General features: G+C 48.6%; 1 protein-coding gene across 2 annotated transcripts; it reads right to left on the bottom strand.

The window, feature by feature from the left end:
- Positions 1-27: 27 nt before the first annotated feature.
- oxsr1b (oxidative stress responsive kinase 1b) lies at positions 28-25,164 on the bottom strand. Of its 2 annotated transcripts, XM_078096645.1 has the most exons (19): positions 24,403-25,164; positions 19,446-19,558; positions 15,368-15,476; positions 11,793-11,934; positions 7,639-7,694; positions 7,421-7,530; positions 7,175-7,276; positions 6,917-7,050; positions 6,698-6,746; positions 5,861-5,926; positions 5,654-5,776; positions 5,387-5,458; positions 3,687-3,722; positions 3,350-3,496; positions 3,197-3,252; positions 3,002-3,054; positions 2,535-2,603; positions 2,363-2,427; positions 28-2,097 (listed from the first exon to the last, which is right to left on the bottom strand). In XM_078096645.1, the coding sequence occupies exons 1-19, from the start codon at positions 24,470-24,472 to the stop codon at positions 2,023-2,025; spliced, it is 1,647 nt and encodes a 548-aa protein (XP_077952771.1). In that variant the 5' UTR covers positions 24,473-25,164; the 3' UTR covers positions 28-2,022. The 2 variants fall into 2 exon arrangements, with proteins under 2 accessions (XP_077952771.1, XP_077952772.1); XM_078096646.1 differs by lacking the exon at positions 5,387-5,458.
- Positions 25,165-25,213: the final 49 nt, after the last annotated feature.

Raw genomic sequence — 25,213 nt, 5'->3', positions numbered from 1 at the left:
AAGATAAAGAAAAACTAAGTGCAAAGTGAAGGCTGATATGCTAATTCTTTATTGAATAGAAATCAAGAGAAACATGCTTTAAACTCCAAAAGGAGAACGAAATAACTAAAAGCAGTCGGAAAATTCAAATATATTACAGCCTAGATGAGTTATTGCTGGACAAAAGTGTTTCTTGTCTGTCATCTGTTCAGTTGCTGCCGCGTTGTGAGGCTAAAGTGAGAGAAGAGACTGTAGAAGAAATGATGAGAACAAAGCCACAAACCCCTCAGGAAGCAGGGCTCAATCTACACGCACACACACACACACACACACACACACACACACACACACACACACACACACAAACACACACTCCTTATCTGCTGTCAGCTGCAGACTGAACCAGGAAGATGGCACTAAATACTGCTGTTTTAAAACGTAGTGTAACATTGATTCCCCTGTGATGGAACACAGGGCCGACCCACGTGTGTGTGCGTGCGTGTGTGTGTGTATCTACACAAGATCTACATCTCAAAAAGACACTGAGCACTTGAATACCATAAACCAAAACAACTCTTGACACTGGAGGAAAGATTTCCTTGTAACATTTTTATCTCTGAGCCAGACGTGTATCTTCCTTCTTGGAAATGGCATCTGGAGGGAAAACAAGTGCCGTAAACGGCCTCCGCTTGGTGTCATCGAGAGCCGGACACTAATTCGCTGCGACTCGGCTTAAAACCCGGGGGAGATTTTGAAGGTGGCGGCATCGCGGTACGATATATTCAAACTCCTCACAAGGCCAAAAGCTGAAACTAAACAAGTTAGCAGCGTCGTTGTGTTCCTCCACAACCCGCCGTCGGGTCGCAGGGGAAGGAAAGAAGGCCGAGAGTGAAGCACTCAGTATAAAAACCAGCCAAAGCAGAACAACATTATTTACATGGAGAGGTTGGGCTCAAGTTCTTACGTTTCATCCACATAAACACAAATGCACTTAAGCCTTTTTTCTTTTTTGAGAAACGGATTCCAAAAGGAACACAAATGGCGACAGGCGGACGGACACATCTGCACACATCTGCTCACACAAGACTTGTGGTTTCAGCAGTCGTTAAACTTGTCTTTTAACTTAATGCCAGAAAGAGAAAAATGATCTTGGACTCTTTTTACCTACTTTTTCCCCCCATTGTTAGCGAATTCTTTTCATCACTTTAAGAACACGACAATCTGTGTTTGTGTAATCATTTAATCTCTTCCTTTCCGATGGCGCTGGTTGTATCAACACTCATAAGTACAAGACTTCTGCTATTGTCTGTTTGTTGCTGTTCATAGTGGCCAGATGTTTAAGAAATATATCTGACCTGTGAAGCGAACACATTGTTGGTTTGGGTCTTTTTGCACAGAGAAGAGACGCCAATTACTTCAAGGTACACAGAATAAAACCAGCGCTATGCTTTAGAGATTGTTGAGCGTCTGACAACGTAAATCCACTTTACATTTGTTGACTACAGAAGTGTGTATTTCCTGGTTTAGTGAGCAGCATCGTACCGTCACTCAAAATGAAATAAAAAGTTTGACGCGAGCGAGAGAAACCACATTTGAACATTTCAGACAAAATAATGCTTCGTATGGTAAATGGGGGACTCCCCCCCCAAAAAACGTGCATTCAGTAGTTCTGATGATTATAAGGCATCGTTACACTTATCAAGATTCAAGGGCGTTAGTTGAGATTGTGCAAATGCATCACGGACTGAACAGAGAGGGAAACGAGGGATGAAGGAGAGCAGGAAGGAGATCGCCGACGGCTCCTTTGAGATCCTCCAGCATCCTCCTACAGGTAACGGAACGTTTTTTTTTAGGGATTCTTTTACTGTCTGATGCTTCTGATTGAATATGGCACCGTGTAATCCTACGGGGGACAAAAGGTGCTGTTTTCTTTGGCAGTCGGGGTTTCTTTAACGCCATAGGAACAGCAATAAATTGAACTGTATTTTTTTGTTGTATTTTCACATTTTTTAGGCGAGTCGCGGTCCCGGGCAGTTCGACAGTTTAGCTAATGCTGAGCTGAGCAAAGCCCATCAGTTTGACGTCATCTGGCACTTCAGATTCCTCCGTTCCAGAGGCCTGTGACATGAGGAGATAAGAGGAGGAAAAGAGTAGTGAGAGACAAAAAGCAGCGGAGGAGAAAACGCTTAAATGTTGAAAATAAAGAAATCGGCTTTGCAAATATTTTATGTGAAAGGAAATCCAATCGACAGGTTTGAAAAACCTCAAAGAGACACAGAAGTGATGAGTAACAGACTGATAGATCAGGTAAAAGACAAAAGGTGCACTGCCTATTTAAAAAACTACGTCAATGACTAACAGAACACGACGGTTATGCACTCACCAGTTTGAAAGTGACATTTTTATTGGCTTGAGGTTCATCAACTATTTTCTGCAAATTTGCAGCAACTGAAAAAAGGAAACAATGTTTTAGGGAAACAGTTAGACGATGTGCTAAACACACAATATGAAGCACTTTTCTGCACAGGAGTTCTTCCTTCTTCTTAATTACTGACCTATTACTAAGTCCCTCCCGTCCACCAGGCCTGCGGACACCAGCTCCTGGGACACACCGTCTGCTGTGTCTGGAAAGTCATAGAAGCACAAGACCAAGTGAGACGGATGGACAGAGAGACGCATTTAAATAAAACACATGTAACTGTGGCTCAAACATTTCCACAGATAGCTGGTTTCTATTTAGTGGTTTTGGGAACAAAAAGGACTGACCCCCCCCCACACGCACACACCCCCTGTCAAAAAAAGGCAGCTTGTTGATGAATACTGAAACCAGCTGGTTTTGGTGTGTCAGCTGTGTTGGAAAAGCCAACGCAGCAAAATAAGTTTGGCAAAACAACACGAAGTAGAAAGCGGCCAGTTTCACTGACTGATAAAGATGTGGCCACGAAGTCTTGACCTCAGGACATTTGAGTTTTTTACCTCCCAGCAACTAGAAGTTGGGTTTTGAATAATAAACTTAACTCGCCTCTCCCTGGCATGAATTCAAAGCGGATGTCATTCAGCTCCTTCTTTGAATTTCTGAGGAGATGAGAGACGGAGGAGAAGAGGAGTTATCTTTATAATGTGACGGTTGATAGAACTTATACGACTCAATACAGGAGAAGAAAACAAAGATACCGAACACGTAGAAACGATGTTCGTGTGTTAATGGGGAACATACCTTAACCGTAACACCAAACTAATGGGGGCATTGACGTCGCTGGAGGCAGCTTGCACCTGCAGAAATGCACATAATAAAAGCATATAATAAAAGCTTTAAAGAAACAAAATGAGTGCAATACTTCCATATTTTGAATAAATGCACTAGACCGACCTGTGAGAGAGCAGCGGTCGGTACAGCCGGAGCAGCGGGCTGAGTGCTGACCGGCGTGGGCTGCAGCGGGACCTGCAGCCCACGTTTAAACTCACCCGCCGCCGTCAGCTGGACCGGACTACCGAAGGGCTCGGGAGTCTGGAAGACCTGCGGCAGGAATGTCGGGCTTTAGCAAGTAAGCACAAACACGCCCAGTTTGGGGCTTTTTTTTTCCAAAACCGAGGTGACTACAAATTCCTTATTTTTTATCTGAGCAGCGATTGCATTGAACACAAATTATTATCCCTTACGAGTCCCTTATACACTGATGGATGACGAAATAACCTTTGAAACTCACCTCGGAATTCTGCGACCCCTCTTTCACTCTTGGTGACTGTTGAAAGCAGAAAGAGAAGATGAGACCGAGAGAAGGACGCCGCGGCGACGGCTTCAGGCGAAGCAGAAAAACAGCTGGCGTTGGTGCAGAGAAACACACAGAAAGCAAGACGGGGCAGACGGATCAAAAGGGCTCAACGCTCCTTCACTCTTCTCATTTATCGCTCCACTCAGTTTATCCTCTAAGGTGACGCCGTTGGAGAGGAAACCAGAGACACCAACAGCTATTAATACTTCCCCCACACTTGGCTATCTGGTGCTGCGATGGCGATATGATGTGTTTAGTGAGATGATGTCAACAGTAGGTTTTTCCACACAGTGTCAAGCGGGGTGGCAATCGTTCAATAATGGCTATTTAATAAAAAGGCCTGATTTATGAGACTGTTATATTGAAAGGAATTTTATACCGTGATCTTTTGCGTATTTTAACTCAATGTATGATCATTTACATGACATAAAATGTGTTTTACGTACAGCCTGCCGGCACATAATTATTAGATGTGAAAAGCAGAGAAGCGGCAGAAGTGGACACAAAATAAGGAAAAAACGTCACACTGTTATAAGGTCACACGGTTATAAGGTCACACGGTTTATTTGCAAAAAAAGGAAAAACGTTATAACTGACTCCTAATAGAACCAAGAGTCGGACGGAAGCCCCGCAGGCCCAAATGAAGGCAAACTGAGTCGACTGAGAGGACGTGATGTTGCATCCGGCTGATGCCAGAGATCACATGAGCTCAGGGGTCTCGCTGTCTGTATCCCGTCTCTAACAACGTGCATCTTTATGGGGGAAGAACCGTGACGGTTTCGCGTTGGGAGGAGAGAAAACAAAAAAAACAAAGCATGAGCATCACTTTGTTTTGAGATGACAGGTCCAGTACAGCTGATGTAAGAATTGATAGTTCAGTTTGCCAACAAGTAGCCAATGAAGAAGAATCAAGCACAATTTGTAATGCACCGATGATCATTAGAGTTCTAATTAAAAAATGATTGAATTTGCTTGGTATTGATTAAATGGTGATTTGGTCAGTATAAATAAAAAGGGATTTAGAAAGAGGAATAGAAATACAGATGGCTTCCAGGAAAGGTAACTCTCACTACTTCGGTTGAATTGTTAAAGTGAACCTTTAACTGTGGAAACAAAGTTCCTTTTTTCCAGTTTCCAGAGCAAAGGGTTCTGGTGTAACATGTCTAGTTATGTGGGCGCAAACTCTTTTGCTTCACATGAGGCACAGAACATCTGGCTGTTTCAAAGCAGGGGGGCTTACAGCGCCAACTAACCGCTCCCGACCGGGTTAACTCGGGGGGTCAAAGTCGACTCGCGAGTGATCCGCAGGTTATCGCCTACTGCACAAAACGCCGCCAACTTTCCCTTTCAACAAACCAGTTGCGTGACATCAGCTCGTATCTCCTGCTGAGAGGTCACTCTGGAGCTACACGCCGCCGACATCTGCAAGATAAGAGCCGAGCGGCGTGCCGGTTTGGATCTTGGCTCATGAATAATGATGATGAAGAGGAACATAAGTATCTGAGTATCTGCACACCGCCCTCACTCTAACAACTATCTCTGGGGACAAAGTGTCCCCCGATCTGCCGTGTGCACAGTGAGAGTCCTTCCTTGTTAGGGGAACGCCATCTGTATTGTGGTGGCAAGTGAACAACCCTGGACGCAGGCAGCTCGAGTGGGTAGGAGAAGCGCACTTGTCGCCTGGTGGCGTTAACAGGCTTCGCCTGCTGCTCCTCGGCCGTCGGAAAGAACACACACACACACACAGACAGAGACTCAGTGGAGAGACAAACAGGACAGACATGCTGCTGCACAGACCGCCACAAGGACGATTTAAAACATTGCACGGGGATTTAAAGACATCTACAGTGAGAGGAATGTGTTAATGAGGGACCCGAAACCACCCGGCGGCTTCGTCTCACCCGCAAGGCGGCGACGGCCAGTTTGCCCTCTTCGCTCTCTTCGTCCAGCTCGTCGTCGCTCCACTCCCATTCGCCGTCCTCCGTTTTGTGGAGCCGACCGCTGGAGCCCGGCACTCGGCGCACCTGACAAAAAAAAAAGAGAGACATGAGCTCACGTTGTTCTTGGGGCGACGGGGCCACGGAGTCAAACCTCTGCCGGCGTCTCACCCGTTTCGACCTCTCCGTTATCGTGGGCGCCCTCTGGAGCAGCTTCTCGTGTAAATACTCATGGTTCTGTCGGGAGGGGAAAGAAACAAGGGGCCGTTACTCCATGAGATCCAGATGTGATCGCCCACAAATGTAACTGCTTCGCTACGCATTGAAAGGCCTTCTGGTTTATTTCAAAGCCTTCCACGACTCCATCACTCATCGTGCAGCAGTGAGCAGCTGACCCCCGTGCAGGTCCCCGTAAAAACGGCCCCTGGTTGCACAGTGCGAATGTTTTTAACCTCATCTCAAGGGACATCTACTCTAAGTAGCCTTTAGTTAGCGGTGCACTACCTTTAACCACTGCTGCTCATCTGGGATTTGGTTATTTATTCAAGTACCCGTTTGATTTAAGCGCTCTGTGAATGAACTTATATTCACTTATTTTCCAAATGGAAAAGTCAGAGGGACTTTCAAATATAATTCCATAGTGAATAGATAATCGATTACTTGATAACCGTTTGAATCCCTCCTGCAGGCCCAACGTCTACTAATCCATAACATGGTCGTATCGGAGCACTAGTTGGGCAGCCAGAGGCTGGACATCCCTGCTTTGATAGAAACGCTTCTGTAGGGTCAATAATGAGCGGAAAGGTCAAACACAAGGACGAGTTTTTTCATCTCTTGATCCATGACTAATTCTTTTTTTTCTTACACGAAACCCTTCTACTGTCATTCCAAAAAAAACTAAAAAAGAAACAACTTATCATTACGAGCAGCTTAATATCAAAGAGGAGTCGGCCAGCTCACGTCCCCACAACAAGCTCAGTCGGCATTGTGTGACTAATGGAGTCCTACCTTTGCTTTCTGGAAGAATTTATGCTTCAACAACTCGGAGGACGTCGGCCTGAAAAGCAGCAGAATGACAATGAACTCGCTTTCATACTGCCAAGAATAGAAAAAGAAAATGTACAACGTAAGTTCAGCAGAAGCAGGGAAGCTCAATGACACAAAGGGGGGGGGGGGCAGGGGTCAGAACAACCCATCTACTGGAGGTAAAAGCATCAGAGCTGACACCTTTTCTCCGGGTCCTTCTGCAGACACAAGGAAACCATCTTCCTGAAGGATTTGCCGTATTTCTTAACAACCTCCTTGTCCGTGATGCCGGTCTCCAGGCCCGGGGGGTCATTCTGCAGCGTCAGCATCAAGACCTGAAGAAAACAAAGACACAGTTTGGTCAAAGGTCACCGGAGCACCGAAGGTCGGCACCTCGTCAGAGGATCAGTCGGACTGACTTTGCTTTTGTTCCGTGTCATTAACTCCACATTCTCTCACCTTCATCGGTGGGTATTTGTGATAAGGCGCGGCGCCCGTGGCGAACTCGATGGCCGTGATCCCGAAACTCCAGATATCTGCTTTGAAATCATAACCCCTCACCTGTGGAAGCAGAATCCCATCTTTGAACTGTATTGGCACGTCCGCCACAGAACATGCACTGTGCTCACGGGGGAAAGTGTTTCATTTTCAGCATTCATATTCACGAGCAACCTGCAAATATTGTTTGGTTGCTCAATCGCAGACCTGCTCCATGACCTCTGGGGCCATCCAGCACGGCGTTCCCACAAAGGTTTTGCGCACTTTGTTTCGAGTCATGTCACCACCCGCGGCAAGGAAGGCGCTGACGCCGAAGTCTGAAGGGAGGGATGAGCGGAGATTCAATCAGTAGTTAATACACTGGTTCCTCGCAGCTGATCTGGGTCACGGGTGCAAAAAGGTGGAGCTGCCTTGTGACTAAATACCTGCAATTTGCACTGAACCGTCGTCCCCGAGGAGAATATTTCCGGCTTTGAGATCTCTGCGGAAGACAAGACAAGAATTTTTAACAATATCATGTGTAAAAACGCCTCTCTTAAGGAGCCGTCACACAAAAAGGGAAGCGGCTCCGGTGGATCAGACAGTGAACGTAGACGACGAAAGGTATTTAAAGTCACAGTGATGACACAAAGTTATTCATGTTTTATGTCAGCGTGTAGGGTATCTCCTTTACCTCTGATAACTTTTTAAAAGCTGGACCATAGATGTCTAACAAATAGAATGCAAAAGCTTCACCAATCTGGGTTTTTATGTGGTATGATTTATTGGCAACACACACACACACACACAGTGTGCGTAGTTTATTTGTTCGTCCGGATTCAGCAGCTGTGTGTCGGCCGGTTTGCTCACACCGGATGAATCCTGCCACCTCGCTGGCCAGACAGTTGTCATAGCAACAGACTTTCGGAGATGAAGTCAAAGGGTCAAGTGAAAGGGGAGGAAATATTAAGTAAACGGATGGTAACAGTGTCACAGGGGACTCTGCTCTTTACTGCTGTCCACTCGCTCGAGGGGGGGGGGGGGGGGGGGGGGGGGTGGACGTATTAAAAAGGGAATAATGGGAGAAAGACTTTGTCCTCCGTGACATCAACTGATTTGAAGACAGATGAAGCGGCATATGAAGCTGCAGTCCACGTTGCCGCCACATGGGGGCACCGAAGTAAAACACATTCAGCTTCAGCTCAACTGTTAAAGTGCAACAAATTGGTCACACTGAAAGAACAAGTCTAGTCGGTGCAATACTTGGTTCAGAGATATGGAACATGACTCAGCTCCCCTAAAAAAAGAAAAGCCAAATACCAGATGCACACGGAGGAAATGAGAGATAACGGTAATGGTTGGAAAGATTCTTGTGCCACTGAAGCGTGCTTGAACTTAACTTAAAACGCCCTGGATTACTGTAGAAAACACATCACATGGCCTCCTGAACTCGTCTCGTTCTCGCCGTGTGGTTTGGCAGAACAAAATGTGCAGGACGTGGAGAGTTTGGCAGTTTGGCTCAAGCACTCCTCCCAGATTCTTCACAAGCAACCCACCAAAGACTCACAACGCGTGTGGGTCAGGCCTCTGTTCAGACGCTGCTCGGGACTTGGCGTGTCGACTAAAGGCCTCATGAGGTGCTGGCACACAGTGAGCCGTGGAGGTGGAGGTGGAGGTGGGGGGGGGGGGCAGACTGCGGATGCTGCGCGGTGGAGTCGTCTGTATCGAAGCCCCGGGTGTCTTCCGTGTTCAGCTGGAGCAGAGAGAGACGCTCGGTTACGTAACGGATGGAGCGGGGACGCGACGGCCTTCCGCTCGCTGGCTTTCAAAGGCCGCCGTTAAAAGGAAGTGCCCCGGAAACAAAACCGGCCAGGTGGTATCAGGTCACAGCGTCGTCCCGTTTCTTAACACTCACTGCTAGTTCTTACAAAAATGACTGAGTCATTAGTTTGAGCAGGCGCCTTTTAAACAAATTGGAGGTGCAGAGTCGACCACCTGAGGCTGGAAGACAAACTTGGGACGACCCCAAAAATACTTTTCCTGGTTAACACAACCCCCCGCCCCCCCTCGACCCCCATACCCCTCTAAGTGGGTCCAGTCTTGTCTGAGCAAACAACGTGCTCTATTTTAATGAGTCGGTCCGGGCCGACTGACCACCGGACCATGACGCAATACCTGCTGACTCATCATCTCACTCGCTGCGTTTGTCCGCATTTAACACCAAACTGATTTTTGACAGTAAAAGTCTGATACCTGCCAAGATAAAAATGTTCTGTTACGTAATGTCGTGGCAATAAATCCGACAGCCGCTCACATAATTCACACAAAAAGGGGCCGTCCCGCGGAGCATGAAGTGATCGAGGCCCACCTGCATCTTTTTAGGACCACCGAGCTTCGGTTCACTGCAGCAGGCTGTAATGCTCGGAGCGACAGAGGCTGCAGAGTGCAGACAGTCATTAACATTCACCGGAGGAGGAGGAGGAGGAGGAGCGGGAGGTGACACAATGCACCATGCAAGTTCAAAGAAATACTGTCGTGGAGGGGGGAAAGATATAAAAATACACCCTGCAGTTAGATGCAGCCTCTTCTTACAGCAGCCGGGGGCATTAAGCAGAACGAATAACTGACACTGTAAGCTGATTCCTGCTTGTTAACTTACATAAAGGCATAATCCAGAATGAATCCGGACACTAGAGGTATTACGCCATTGCAGAATATTCAAAAAGTGAACGTGCGGTACGATCATATTCATGCCGGGTGGGAGCCGCTCCGGCATGAAAGTGTCAAGAAGATGGACCGCTCTCATCTGGCAGCTGCAGCGGGTCACCTCCTGTGACATCACATCCTGGTGCCTCTGACGAGGCTGTAAGAGAGACGCTGTGGAGATGGAGACAACCCCGAACCCCCCGCCATTCCTGTGTCATCACGTGCGCGGCGTCCACCTGCTGCTCCACTTAGAGCCCCGGCGTCACCTTTGGGTGAATGTGGAGGTGGGGCAGTTCTCCGTCCCGTGGTAAATGTCTGGTGGAGGCTACAGCCCCGGGCCACGAGACTCTAATTGCTTTACTGCTGTCTTGGACGATCATGTGACACTTTTCCCTTTGGTAGAGAGGGAGGAGGAGGGGGGGACGACACACACACACACACACACACACACCGATCCACATACTCCTTCTGCGCTCTCAGCATGCAAAGGATTTCCAGCGCCGGCATGTCGTCGCTCAGAGGGGCACAGCAGTGATGAATCACTGATCTATTCATTGGTTCCCTGATGTCCCCTGAGAGGCTACAGAGCGGAAGGAAGCTTTTACATGTCCGCCTCTGTGACAATGACCGATGACCCCCGTCCCGCTGCTGTGCTGAAAGTGGACACCCGCCTCCACCCATGGATTGTTTAGCATGCAGCCCGCCCTGATCATCTCCACATCCCACACGCAATGTGGATCGAGGTCCAAAGGCCATGCTGGTCTGAAAGTTGCTGAGCACTGTGCATTATTTACACATGTAGCCTGTCCCGCCATATGCGTGCCAATGGGAGAGAGGGGGGGGGGGCTATGAAAAAGTGAGTCATGAATATTAAATAAAGCCAGTGGTTGAGGGGTTCACGGTAACAGCTCGAGTGTGGGATGTTGGCCAAGTATTGAACAGGCTTTCTGTAGAGATTTAATTTCCTGTGGCACATAAATCTGCCCGTCACACGTTCTATATTCATACTTTATCCCTTAAACATTATAAATCGGACTGCGAGTTGTGGTCTGCTTACAGATGGCTTGCGGCAACTTTAAGCAGTTGATGTTCCATTAAACACACTGAAGGTTTGTATTATTATTGCAGCTTTAATGTGAACACACCGAAGCTGGAAAGTGAGTTTTGACTTTTGTTTCATTCATAACCGCACTTTAGTGTTTAGCCACACAAGAAGAGAAGTCTACGGCCTCATCGCAGTGCAGAGCTGCTGACCTTATAAACGTGTTACAGTCGACAGAATACTCATCACTTCCATGTGTGCAGCTCCGCATTCAACCACGCTCAAAAAACATGAATTTACTTACACGTTGAGATACTTTAATTACCTTTTCGACAGAGACGGAGGGTAATATGAAAGCAACAGACAGCAGATCATGATGAAGGGCACGAGAAGAACATTAATGAACCCGATGAGAGTTGGCATCGGCAGATCTATCTTTAGAAGTGAAGATGTCTCCATGTGTTGTAATTAAGATGAAATATCATCGCAGCCCCTGAACTGGAAGAACATGAATCACGGTAGTCTTAAGAAAATATTCCCCATTAAAAGGGAACAGAAAAATGGACATACATGCACTTAATGGTAATGCATATTAAAATAGTATACTGTATAACAGCAAATTGCTAAAAGCATCTTCATGAATGAACTAGTTATTCAAATTCAAGCTTGAACTTTTTTTAATGCAACAAATTGGTCAAAACCTGTATTCCACTATACTGGAATAAGAAAGCCAACCTATAACAGTTCGGCGCTGTTGTCATTCCAGCTATTTGATCCAGTATCGGACTGGTATTAGTTTCAGAAAAAGGGGAGGTCAGGGGGGGTCAGTTCTATCACCACGAGCCGCGCTACCTGTGGATCTGCCCGTTCCTGTGCAGGTACTCCAGGCCCTCCAGCACGTCTTTCAGCACCGTGGCTATGCTGGCCTCGTCCAGGACGCCCTGCTTGTGTTCCCCCCGGGAGATGATGTGCTTGATCACGTCCAGCACAGAGCCTGGATGAACAAAAACACACAGGACAGACGTTCATAAAGATCATTAGAAAAAGAGCGGATTACTGATGTGTTTGGATAAATTGGCTTGTGGAGACACAAAGAAGTTCAAGGAGGACGGATTTTATGGCAGAGTCCTCGAAACCACAAACATAACCGTGACCTTCTAATGTGGTCTTGGCAGAACAATAAATGGTGCAGCGAGCATTCTTCAAAGGCTACAGTGCAGTTCTATCCATCACTATTGTGTCTATAAATACTTAAAAAACCGTCGCAGTGACTCGGCAGCAACACGACTTCACGACGTCCTTCATCGGGGGACATTTTTTAGCCTCGGTCCATTGACTGTAAATCAGATCGTCTGTTTGGGCGATGAAATACGCCCGACCGCTGCCGCGCCGTCGCTCTGCCTCAGCTCGTGTGCCTTTTAATGCCGTCAGGACGTCCGCGGCCCCGAGACGAGACGGCGTTACCGCAGGGAGGCCTCGACGCAGAGGCAGAGCGGGAGCAGAGAGAGGGAGGGAGGGAGGGACGGGGGGGGGGAGACGGTGGGTTCAACGGGTTCTTCTTCGCGCAGCGACTGTGCACGTGAGAAGATGTGATTCAGCAGGCGAGGAAAACAGAGCGATTCAAAGAGAGGACGAGGAGAGGAGGAGGAGGAACGGCGGGAAAAGCAACCAGATGTGTGTGTGCGTGCGTGTGTGTTTGTGTGTGTGCACGTGATTGTGTACTAGTGTGCGTGAATTGGCAAGAAGCGAGAGGAGAGGACAGGAGAGCGAGAGGAGGGGAGGGGAGAGGAGAGGAGAGGAGGGGGGAGTACAGGAGGAGAGGAGGGGAGAGGAGAGGAGGGGGGAGTACAGGAGGAGAGGAGGGGAGAGGAGAGGAGAGTGCAGGAGGAGAGGAGAGGAGGGGAGAGTGCAGGAGGAGAGGAGGGGAGAGGAGAGGAGAGGAGAGGGGGAGAGGAGAGGAGAGTGCAGGAGGAGAGGAGAGGAGGGGAGAGTGCAGGAGGAGAGGAGGGGAGGGGAGAGGAGAGGAGAGGGGGAGAGGAGAGGAGAGGGAGGAGAGAGGAGGGGAGGAGAGGAGAGGGGAGAGGGGAGAGGAGAGGAGAGGAGAGGAGGGGAGGGGAGGGGAGGGGAGAGGAGGGGAGAGGAGAGGAGAGGAGGGGAGAGGAGAGGAGGGGAGAGGAGAGGAGGGGAGAGGAGAGGAGAGGAGGGGAGAGGAGAGGAGGGGAGAGGAGAGGAGGGGAGAGGAGAGGAGAGGAGGGGAGAGGAGAGGAGAGGAGGGGAGAGGAGAGGAGGGGAGAGGAGAGGAGGGGAGAGGAGAGGAGGGGAGAGTGCAGCCTGGCGTCTCTGATGTGACGGCTCTTTGAAGCTCATTGAGAATAGGCGGCCCGGTTTCACAGAACCTTTTTTTCCCCCCTTTTCTTCTTCCTCTGTTCTTTAAAACTCGGCACCCCCCACCCCCCACCCCCCCCCCCCTCCTTCTCTCGATGCTTCCGCCCCTCAGTCCCACGCCGCCTCGTCTGAAATGGCGGGAGGGGAGGGGAGGAAGTGACAGGTGGCAATGGATCCCGGGGAAAGGCTGATCACACGGGGAGGTGACGAGGAAGCTGATGTGCAGGACGAATAGCTCGACACATGAGTTTGTCCTCCCGCCCAGAGTTCGATGAGAAGATCGGTAACGACGTCGGCGTGCAGAGTGGTATCGATCTCCTCATCCGCCACTCGGCAGGAAGGCCAACGTTGCCCAAACGTTTCCTTTAAGAGCAGGATGTCGACGCGGATAAAAGGAAGAGGGCAAATAGTGAACAGTTTATGGACCAAGGAGACCAGAGCTGGTGCCCAGTGTGCTAAAGGCAGACTGGGCATGCCAAGCGAAGTGGGACATGGGAGGGGGGGTGTGGAGGGTGGCACAAAAAAAAAAGATGCCTGCATAGAATCCTTTATCCAAATGTTCATTGGGATGAAAAAAAAAAAGCCTGCAGACTCCAATGAAGCGCTTTGTCAGAGTGCCGTCAGACAGCAGAGCGCCACATGGGGGAGGAGGGAAGGGAGGGGGGGGGGCTTCCAGTGAAACAGTTGCTCGCATCACATCGAGAACAGGAATTTCCTCAAGAGCGCCTAGACTGCATACCACCACGACTGTCAGCTCCAAAGGTTTGGCCTTAAACTGTACAGGGGGGGGGGTATGGGTGAGGGGGGGGGGGTTCTCAACTGAAGATTATGCTCTTTTAGAGCTCTGCCCATTTGGAAAGTCTAACATAGCACACGGGACATACATACCCAGGATGTCCCTCCTACAGATTTGCAAAAATAGGTTCAATTGTCCAACAGCGTCAAAAAAGTTAAGTGCAGTTATTTCTCACGACGATGATACGAGGCTCATTACTGCGTGAGCGCCGCCACAGACACACAAGTGCACACAGTCCGAACCCGTTAAATTGGGAGGAAAAGACCACGATGACGTTCGCACGTGTTGATTTTCCAGAATAAAGTGACCGACGTGGCCTCATGCAGATCAAAAATAAGTTTGCTTCCTGAACGGGCCTCTAGAACCACATATCTGCTGTTCTAGCGCCATGCAGTCCAAAAGGTTCTCCACCTCTCCAGACGAGGGCGTCATCTTGCACAATGGAATCCAACATCAAGGGCCTCTGCTCAACTGGGAGGAGTGGGACCAGAGAGCCCCCCCCCCCCCGTCTGGAGCGGTGGCGGCTCCTGCTGTGAGGCTGGCAGCCTGCTCCAGCGTCGCTTGGCTGGCACAGTGGACCCAGCTGTGGGGGGGCGCCAGGGGGGCGGGGGGTATCCCGGGCCTGCCACCTGGCCTCTGTCCGTTAGAGTAGGACGCGGTTTACGCGGAGGAACGAGGGAGGGTAGAAAACGTTCGTTGAGTGAGACGAAAAGCAGAATTTAGGAGGGAATGTTGGACTCTTTATGAACAGAAAAAAAACAATATCAGCCCGTTGCTCTTGAAATGAAAGGACGCCCTAATTAACCCGCACGCCGTTTGTGTCTGGAAGCACAAATATTCCAGTGAACAGAACAACCAGCAGCAGATGCAGATTGCTGCGTCTTTCGGGTCTTGTTGTCACGCGGTGGCGCTCGTCTTTGGGCCCCTCTGACTGGTTAAATAGCAGCGCTGCCACCCGAGTGACACCACGTCGGCTGTTATTACCTCTGCCCCGTCATTAGCTCAAGGCTCCCACCCGCCGGAGAACAGCGCCGTCACGCTCCCCACAATCACCATTAACACGGAGGCCCCGCTCCTCCCCCTCCGCCGCCGCCTCATCGTAAGGGGCACCTCAAGAAGGAATTACCCTGGACCCCCCCCCCCCCCTTGCCAAACTCAAGCCTACTCCACACAGCCGCGATACAATACGGCGCCGAGGGGCGGGCAACAAGTGGAAGGTGGTTTATGGAGATGTACACGCACTTACCACCGCTGAGCAGCTTCATGACCAGCCACAGCTCGTCCTTCACCACGAACGAGGTGTAGTAAGACACGATGTTGGGGTGGTGGCACTGGCTCATGGCTTGAATCTCTTTCTGTGAGGAGTAGAAGAGTTCAATTCAGACACAAATCCGCTATTCAGAAACGTAGGACCCCCGTGAGAGGCTCTAATGACGATCTAATGACGATCTAATGACGATCCATTTGCCACTGACCCCCAAAAACGTTGTATAATGCGACTTACATCACAGCCGCTCTTTAATAACAGCGTTTATTATCAGTTCTAATTCTAATAAGCTGCTGTGGTTGTGAAATGACCCACGAAACACAGTTTACTCGCCCTTATGTTTTTTTTTTTTTTATCCAAGACAGATGGCAAGTATTCTCATTTGGTAGAAGAAAAAAGAAAACGGCATTAGAAAAGCCCGGAGGAAATAAAGTGAACACAGTCTCAATAAAAGCCCTTTAATGCCGCCGCTGTTCTTGAAAATGAGCGGCACGCTTTGGCTGGTAATGACGTCAGCAGCCAGAAGGGTTCGTCAATGCGACGCGCGTCTGTGCGGCAGTGAGAAGACAGCCGGTACTCAGCCCTCTGCACAGCTGTACGCTCTGTGTGTGAGAGAGTGTGCGGGTTCGCAAGGCGAGGGAGGTGAGGTAATGACGGCGTGGAAGTCTAATCCGTCACTCCAGCAACAGCCCTCGAGTCGTTTTGGGGCTGGCGGGCTTTCTGAGAAAAAGAGCCTCGGCTGACTTTAAAGGGTTTTGGGAGCACAGGTTTGCTTCTCTTCTCTGTGGAACCCGTGACGGGTGCACTTGTTCAGATGCGAAACGCCAAACGGAAATTAGAAACACTAAAAGGTGGTAAAAAGCAGTCGTGAACTGAAAGAACGTGCATAATACGACATAATATTATTTAATACTATTAATGATGTGTCAAACTAATGTAGCAGCCACAAAAACTAACTAATTAAACTCAAAGTCCCAATTATTTTAGAAACCCTAAAAAAACCTATTAGTAAATTCAATTTTGCTTTGGACTTTTTGTCTGCAATGTATCATTTAATAGTTATTATTGGCAGATTAATACACATTTAAATGAAAGCATAAGTTGGAGCCCTACAGACAGGACAATCAAGACATAGACAATCACCCTCGGGCGACATTAGAACGCTATAATGCAGAATGTGTTTTACAATATTTATAAGTAGAACAAATGTCAATTATTTGACATCAAACTGCCTACATGTATTTAGCACAGAGAAGTCCAGGTGGGGTTTATATATTCCAATATTATAATCCATCCGCCTGTGTACCAGATCTGCAGTATCTCTTCATTTAATGCACTGAGGTGAAATCAATGCGGACCTTCCCGTGTAATTATTGGATCAACCACAGACGACCACATTCGAAACAGCTATTGAGCGTCGTGTGCCACAAGCCGGTGAAAACGAATCAATAGATGCCTGTGGCTCAGCGCCTGATGTGTCGTCAGCATAAATGCTGATCTTACAGGCTGTGCATTAGCAGCAGGGGGTGGGGGGAGGGGGGGCGTCACACGGAGCCCGTGGCCTTCAACGAGAGCCTTCGCCAAGAGGAGCTGGGGCAGACGGTGCCATAGCGATGCCAAAAGGAAAATAAAATAATCTGGGTCTAAAAAATGGGGGGGGGGGGGGGGGTGGGGGTTTCCATTGAGCATAAGCATCAAGGGCCCGTGAGCCGGCGCGGCGCTCTCTCCCTCGCACTGAAAGCAGTCGTTTGGACCGGCGAGACGTCCGATGTGGGCGCCGCCTGCCGTTCCTTCTCTGCATGCGGCATGATGCCACCAGGCTGGATCACCCCCACACACACACACACATGCCCCCACGCCCTGCCATTCCCCTCTCTGTCCTCAGCCAGGGTACCCCCCCCCCCCCCCCCCCCCAGAACACAAGACAATGGGATAACAGGGAGGATATCGTGCTCCGCCAGTTGGCAGCTTTTCACATCTTTTCCCAGCAGACAATGCGAGAGACTCTTTGTGTGAGATCACTGTAAAGCCGCCGCAGCGAAGCGAGTGGTGGAAGAAAGCAGCAGTGTTTGCGTGAAGGGTAACGTCCGTCTGATGGAACCCCCCCCCCCCCCCCACGCCTCTTTCCGTGGAGCGATCGGACGCAAACGTCCCCGAATTCAGCGCATGTGTTGCTAGTGAACACAGCTGGAGGCGCCTTAGGTTATATACATACACATATATATACATACACATATATATATATATATATATATATATATATATATATATATATATAATTTATACACGGACTGTGGGAGTGACAATGACCTCATCCTAGTATTCAATGAGCTTTTAGTTTAATAGCATCCGGTCGCCTCATAACTTTATCTAAAGAATTCAAAGCATGTTTGCGTCTGCGTCGTGGTGCTTGCTGAATTCGATGCAATACCTTGAAAAATATAGAGGTTCGGCGTCATTTTTGATACCATGTGGAAAAACTTAAATACAAGGCATGAGGTTTTTGTATTTCTTAGAAAAAAGGATTTGAGTTAAACGCATCGTGTGATGCACTTTGAGAGCTCGATTAAGCAGATAGATCTGTAACAGCGCTCTTGTAAATATTACAATACCAGAAGAATAGTTTTACAGTGATTGAAAGAAGCTGAGGCTGCGTATGGACCGCTGCAGTGTGTGCGTGTGTGTGTGCGTGTGTGTGTGTGTGTGTGTGTGTGCATAGCGAGAGGGGAGCACAGCTGGAACGGCTGTGCTCCATAACGTGGAAAATGATATGATGATGAATGCAGGTTTCAGGTCTCACGTCCCTCCCTACTACATCACAGTCAGCGTCCGAAGAAGCAAACATGCAATGATGTGCTCCTGTATCCGGCCCTACCCTGCAGTAGTTGCTGTGTCGGGGGACATTAAGGCTGAGCTAAAAAAATAAATGAGCTATTGTCCCTGAATACAATGCTGGTGCCAAAGAATCACACTGATGGCAGAAACAGAGAAACCACTATGAGCAATGTCACGTCACTGTTTGTTACTCAGAGCCTAACGCGCGCGCACACACACACACACACACACATGCACGAAGCGACTGAGGAACGCCACTGCCATTGATAGGGACACCGCTGAAAAACACAGACGCTGTGTTGTACACGAGCGGTTACCACGCAGCTCCACTCACGACGTCTCTCATAAGTTGCAATGAATAGTTAAAAGCTCGTAACTGTCTCAGTTGTGTGAGTACACACTAGAAATATAAACAAACGCCCCCCCCCCCCCCTCATTTCAGCCGACTCCAGTCAGTTCGGAAGCGCCTATCCATCAAACTGCTGTGCCAGGAGTAACCACAACGTGCCAGCGTGCAGGGGATTTACCAGCTCCTCTAAAACTCACGGCATCCTCTTTAAGGCCGGTTCTCTGGAGAAGCGATGTGGGTTCAATTTGTTGCTTCCTCTGGGTAACCATAAGGAGGGGGGGGACCGCCTGCCTCCTGCTCGCGAGAATCCAGGAGCAGCGTTCCCCTGATTCATCCTCCAGAAATCTCGGTGGTGGTGGTTCTTCCTCTCGCTCTGATCCTCCACGTGGTCGTTTACGAGCTCACGGGTCACACTGCTCGTCTAAACCATGGAAACCCTGACACGCGGTGCACGACGATGCTCCGCGACCACGAACAAAGGTTGCGGACAGCTAACGTGCGGTTTTCTGCAATCGCTGCCGAGAAACTCTCGGAGGAGCGTCTGATCATCTCCACAGGCCACAGGATTGCTCCTGGGGAAGATGGTCTAATAGTTTCCTGGCAGTAAGTGGGCTCCTTCTTCAGAGAACAACCCGGGTGGCGTTTGAAAGGGATGTGGATGAAATGAAAAATGAAAAGCAGAGGTGGAACTTGCGGCGTCCAGCGCGGAGACAAAGAGAGGAGATGTGCTGCTGCGAGGGAGGACAAAGACATCCCACACGGTCGACTAAGATCTTATTTTGTCATCTCTTTTTTGAAATTCAGCTGGACGCTCCGGTGTCTTACGCTTGGTATGGATGAATGTGTTTATTTCGGCATCATCTTAACTCTTACCAGGAGTTCGTCCATACTTGTCTGGCACTTCTCCAGGTTGATACGCTTGATGGCCACCTTCTCCTTGCGTGGTAAACAGCAGGCAGCTTGAACCACGGCCGTGGCCCCGCTCCCTGAAAACAGACAACAGGGCAGGTCGATGAGGATTTACCGTCGTCTCACTTTGGGCACATTCATTTCAGGTCATATACATATCCATTCCTGCACTTCCTTTTAGTTGTAGAGGATAATAAATCTAACTTTTTAGCATTACTTTCAAATCCCTCCCGACTTCTCTTCGGCGCGGCTCAGCCGTCCGTTCATCACTCGTGAATCGGATTTCCCAAATCCCGCCCGGTGAAAGGAGCCTGATAGTGGCTCGTCCGCGGTGGGAGAGGACCACAAAGTTGATTATTATCTGATTAAATCCTCCAAAACTGGGCTGATCATCTTTTATGAGGAGCAGCCTTTAATATCCACCCCAGGAGAGGTACGCGTGTTCTAGTTTGGGTAAGGTGGCTGGTTTGTATTAAACTCTCACACACACACACACACACACACACGCACACACGCACACACACACACAGGGCTGTTGCCACAACATCTCTGGAGTGTATGTGCAGATGAGCAACGTTGGGAGCACGTTGTCCTCTGGCATCCGGCCTTTGTGAGTGAAGGAGTGATGGAGCTTTTTCTCGCCTCCTGTTCCTTCTTCATGTGCCCAAATATCAACAAAGTGCTCATTGTTTGGAGATTTATGTGAGCCAGTTGTGGTGCGGAGGTTTAGAGAAAAAAAAAAAAGGGACATTTTAAATGATATAAAACAGTCCTCTTATTTTAAATCGAGACCACATGTGAAAGCTACAGCTGCGGCGGGTGCCATCTATTGACTGGAAACCCCCGGCGGTGTGTCGCTGGCGCGGCTCCACCCTGCAGCATCCAAGACATCGCGGCCCACTCCGCCATTGCACAACACTCGCGGGCCGAAAAGGAAGGGGGGGGGGGGGGAGGGCGTAAATATCTCTCTCCCGGCACCTCGACCCGACAGCAATGCCAGACAAACCTCTGGAGGCTGGCCAGTGATGGGAGGGTGGGAGGGTTGGGGGGGTCGGACCACAGTGAGCCAGTTGCCCCGTACACGTCGGGAGTGTAAATCTTTCCCAAGCAAACAAACAGCCAGTCGTCAGGGGTGGGCGGACAAGCTGATGAGCATTGTGTGTGTGTGTGTGTGTGTGTGTGTGTGTGTGTGTGTGTGTGTGTGTGTGTGTGTGTGTGTGTGTGTGTGCTTGCTCGGGGAGGTTGAAATAAGAGGAGGGAGGGATACTGTTGAGGTCCAGGGGGGGTCTGAACACTAGCCAGTTGGAGAGGTAACGCAGACCTGACGCTCTTTGACGTGATTCCGATCACAGCAGTCGTGGCTGTAATTTGACGCAGCCGGTCCATAACGGCCCGCGGGGCATCCAGTCCGAGTGTTTTCTGTTTTGGTAAATGACCAGATGACAAACGGAACGGGAATCGGCTCCTTACGGATACAGGCACAAATAAACGGTTCTTCCAGAGGCGCAGACACAAGATTGTACTTGTTTTGGATGTGGATGGCTAAATCAAATCAATATATATTAAGTTACCACATTAGGTGCAATCAAATGAAGAGGAGCCAGCTGTCAGCTGAAGATGTGGCGCGTTGACGTACGAGTTGTTGTCTGACTCGTTTGGTTTTTTTTATAAATATTAATAAATTAATATCCCTTGACATTTAGAACAATTTCCAGCCACTATTAAAGAGCTAGTACTGATCCTGTATGGTCATAAGCTTTCAGAAATACCAGGTCTCCTCTAGATAGTGACGAAGAGGTTGCAGGCAGCAGGTCCATCGCTGCGGGCCAGAAGACATTGACACAACAATCGTGATCCTTGTAAAAAAGAAAGCACCCGATGTTGTCTGTCAGCATGTTTTCTAAAAACACGTTTCATGTGCATTATGCGGTAACCTGCCAATTAGTGATGTGGGTCATTCACAATGGACCCCGAGTACAGTCAAGTTGTCTAGTTCATCGCTTAAAAGTGTGCAGCTGCTCTTTAACCTGCGAGCGGACAGGTTCGGGCTTAGAAAGTTGACGTCTGGAATGTTTTGCGTTCGTCCTACTGTGACGCGGCGTCCGCTCAAGAAGCAACACAGCAGAGGAGGGGCGCGCTGCAGGGTTCTCACTCAGGAGACGTGGAACCCTGAGAACGACGACGGTACACGAGTGGATGTGAAAACATTTGAGGTGGAGACAGAACGGCCAGTGTTCATCCGGTTGGCGTGGCCTCGGATTAGCTTCTCAATGCAACACGTTAAGGTTAAAAAAGGTACTGTGAAAAATGTCAACGCTAAACACTTGAGTGTTTATTCTCCTGCAACACAGGCTGTCAATCCATCCTGAACTTAAAAGTTGGCAAAAGTGCAGAAATGTAGAGGTTTAATGGGTTGCAGCTCTGATTTCATACAGAAGCTTTTCAGCGACAGGGTTGGAGAGCAGTAAGTCGGGTTTAACCGGTTTAACAGGTCCTCTTGTAAAATATATATATATCACTTCCTAATATTTAACTTGAGACATTTCTAAAGTATCCCTTGTGTCTACTGTTACTAACACATTGTAGTTAGTATATTCAAGAATTACATTCTCTTGACCAGGTATTTATTTTGATTTTACATTTAAAAGAGAAACAATACAAATGAATATTCAATACAATAGTGCTTCACACCATAGCAAGCATTAAATTAATATTTGATCCACTGACATTTAGCACTAGTGCCGTATAACTGCATTTTTATTCATGTACAACAAAAAGGTTTCAGTCAATGTATTGCATTGTGAATGAACAGAAATCAAGTCTTATGATACCAAATGCAGGAGAACTTGACTTGGAATTGTGCCAGGTTCAACAGTTCAGAGCCACTTCCCCGGCTTCAAATCAGATTTAGAAGTAAATGCTGCACCGGGCTAATAACGAACCACCTGATGTACGAGTTTAGACATTTTAATAAACAAATCACCCGCATTCCTGTGGGACACATCTGGGCTGCGTTACAAAGAAAGGTCAATATCGGATAAACTGTCTTTTATAGAAGGAACACAAACGAACACACACAGAACCACCTGGTAGGACAATAATAGACGAGAAATGATAGATATATAGAAAAACAATTTGACGTACTGAACGCTGCGTTTGCGTTCACCCCATCCCAACGTTAACCCACAATACTGGTTCTAAAACTCAAACGATGTCTTCGGAGGGTGAAGTTATCGAACTCTCCATACAGGAGGGATCCATCTCAGGATGTTTTCTACAGTGGGCAAATTGACAGGCAAACGTTTAGATGATAACCTGAAGAAGTGACTCGGATGGAGTGTGACGTCTCCATGACAACAGCAAGAGCTCTTCACTGTGTCCATTTGGAGGAAACTACTACTACTTTCCAATATTTCCACATCGTGAACTAAACAATCCCCAATTTATTAGGAGGCCGGAAATGGATAACCACACAAACACGTAGATGAACTTCTTTTAACGGCCTCACGCACATGGGGCTCAGCTCATTTTGATGATGTGTGTAACGATGAGCAGCTCCTTCTGATTTAAGAGTGAAACTGACCATCAGCTCTCGGGGGGGGGGGGGGGGGGGAGAGAGCGGCCAGACCTTGAAAAAGGCGAAACACTTTTCAAACGTGGCGCAGACACATTTGTGTCGCACACTGCGTAAGGAAATGCCACAGAACTGGTTTTCTACACAAAGGGGGGGGGGGGGGGCTTTATCTGTGTGCACGCCGAACTGAACAGGGCGTTATCTTGTGCGGTGGCCCGGATCCAAGGAGGAGGAGAATGGCTTTACCTGTAACTCATTTTGACAAAGTCTTTTAAAATAAATGTATATATTTATATACAAAAAAGGTTTGATGTGGGGCCTGCAGAACGGGCCCTGTGTAAACACTCGGGTTCCCTGCAGAGGAAGCAGGGAAAGTAAACGGCTTTGCTCAGTCTACCAAACAAAGTGAGAAGGAGGAAGGTGTGACAGTGTCAGGTATTTATGATGGGGGGGGGGGGACTATGCAAAAAGTAACAGCAGTCATTCCTTAGGCCGGCCAACCCAAAAGACACACTCAGCAGGGCAATGGGGAAAGCCTCCTGTCACACTGGAGGAAATGTGGCAACGCAAAAGCAATTATTGTGTTAAATGAGGGAAAAAAAAGAAGAAAAAAAACTTCTAGACTAACTGGAACATGAATGGATTCATTCAGCCGGTAAATCGCCCAAAACGACACCCTGCTCCGGGAAGGGAAGTATAATCTCTGCACGGGCAACAAGAGGGGTTTTGGGAGAAAAAAAAAAAAAAAAAGTTGTTTGAATATCCAGTTTAACTGGGAATGGGCGTGAACACGCGCACGCGCAGCAGCGCGGCACGTTTGCCTCGGTCTCTGTCAGTGACGGCAGATCAAAAGACACGCGTTACATGTATGAATGAAAAGAGAAAAAAAAAGGTGTCAGTGTGGGTTCAGTCTTTTAATAACTAACCGAGACTGACACACGACATAGTCATAATTATTGTCATTTCATAGATACGACGCCCTTCATCCAGATACAGATGCTACGCTAACGGCGGTTGCTCGCACACTCGGACCGGTGAATGAAAGAGTCTCCCCAGTAAATAGTCAGCTCCTTAAACCAGTAACTAACGTTATGACGCTCGTTTATCACCTCGGCGTAGCCCCGGTGGACGGGGCTAAACGCTGCCCCGAGACACAACCCCGCGCCGGCCGGGACGGCAGAGTTGCCCGACGTTACGAACTTAACGTAACGTTACATCCCCACACGGGAGACATCGGTGCCTCCGTTAGCCGTGACAAAGCCCGCCTCGTGAAGCCGCAAACGGCGGAAAACAACACACACACACACACACACACACGTTAAGGCTAACAAGCCGTGGATCACCTACCAATAACCTCGTGCAGCTCGTAATCATCTTTGTTGATGGACCAGGTTTGAGAGCTCAGGTCCTCCGACATGGCTTGAGGAGTGCGCCGAGAGGGACGTCCTCTATCTTTTAGAGAGGCGGTGAATCTAAAGACTGCGTGTGAATATATATATATATTTTTTTTTAAATGTGTCAAAGTAATCCGAACGAGGGCGACGCTTATCGAATCGAATCCTGCCGCACTCCTGTCATTCCCCGAAAGTTTGACACCACCAGCGTGATCGGCCCCGCCTACCGCATTCCTGCCGAGCAGACGCAGACCTCCCCGGCGGACATGTTGAGTGTGGGACCGCGGTGCCCAACGGACGGCGACTGTTTAACGTCGGCTACATACAATAGGACTAATGCGTGAGAGATTATCTGTGAATGTTACTTTATATTTAAAAGACGGCGCTAAAACGTGAAGTGTGAAAATATGAGGTGAAAGAGGGTAAAGACCTGTGGGTAAATGCCCAAAATACAAGTCAAACCTTGGTTCCGGCACGTTTCAATGGCGGGCTATTTTACACTATATTTAAATGTAGCCTAGAGTAAGGCCTTGCAGGCATTTGTTCCTCTCCTAAAGCTAACAAGAAAGCGATGTTTTTGCCAACATAAACTCACGGCGCTCTCGGTCCTCCCTAACCCAGAACAATTTAATTCATTTAAGTACGTTTAGTTGTTTAATAGGTTAGGAAATTCTACCTGAAAAGCTATACTCAGGGCCTGATATCCGAGTGTAACAGTGTAAAAAGAGGCGTGTTGCTTTAAGGAATATCCTGTCCTCTGATTG

Source organism: Gasterosteus aculeatus, chromosome 21, assembly GCF_964276395.1.
Source record: "Gasterosteus aculeatus chromosome 21, fGasAcu3.hap1.1, whole genome shotgun sequence".
Taxonomy (NCBI): Eukaryota; Metazoa; Chordata; class Actinopteri; order Perciformes; family Gasterosteidae; genus Gasterosteus; species Gasterosteus aculeatus.
The sequence above is the reverse complement of the archived record's forward strand: the minus strand, read 5'-3'. Positions and strand labels throughout refer to the sequence as shown.

Coding starts and splice junctions, on each gene's coding strand:
- oxsr1b (XM_078096645.1), bottom strand. CDS start 24,472: ATGTCGGAGGACCTGAGCTCTCAAACCTGGTCCATCAACAAAGATGAT. Junction 19,559..24,402: donor CGAGCTGCACGAGGTTATTG/GTAGGTGATCCA, acceptor GTCTGTTTTCAG/GGAGCGGGGCCACGGCCGTG. Junction 3,055..3,196: donor AGTTTGGTGTTACGGTTAAG/GTATGTTCCCCA, acceptor TCATCTCCTCAG/AAATTCAAAGAAGGAGCTGA.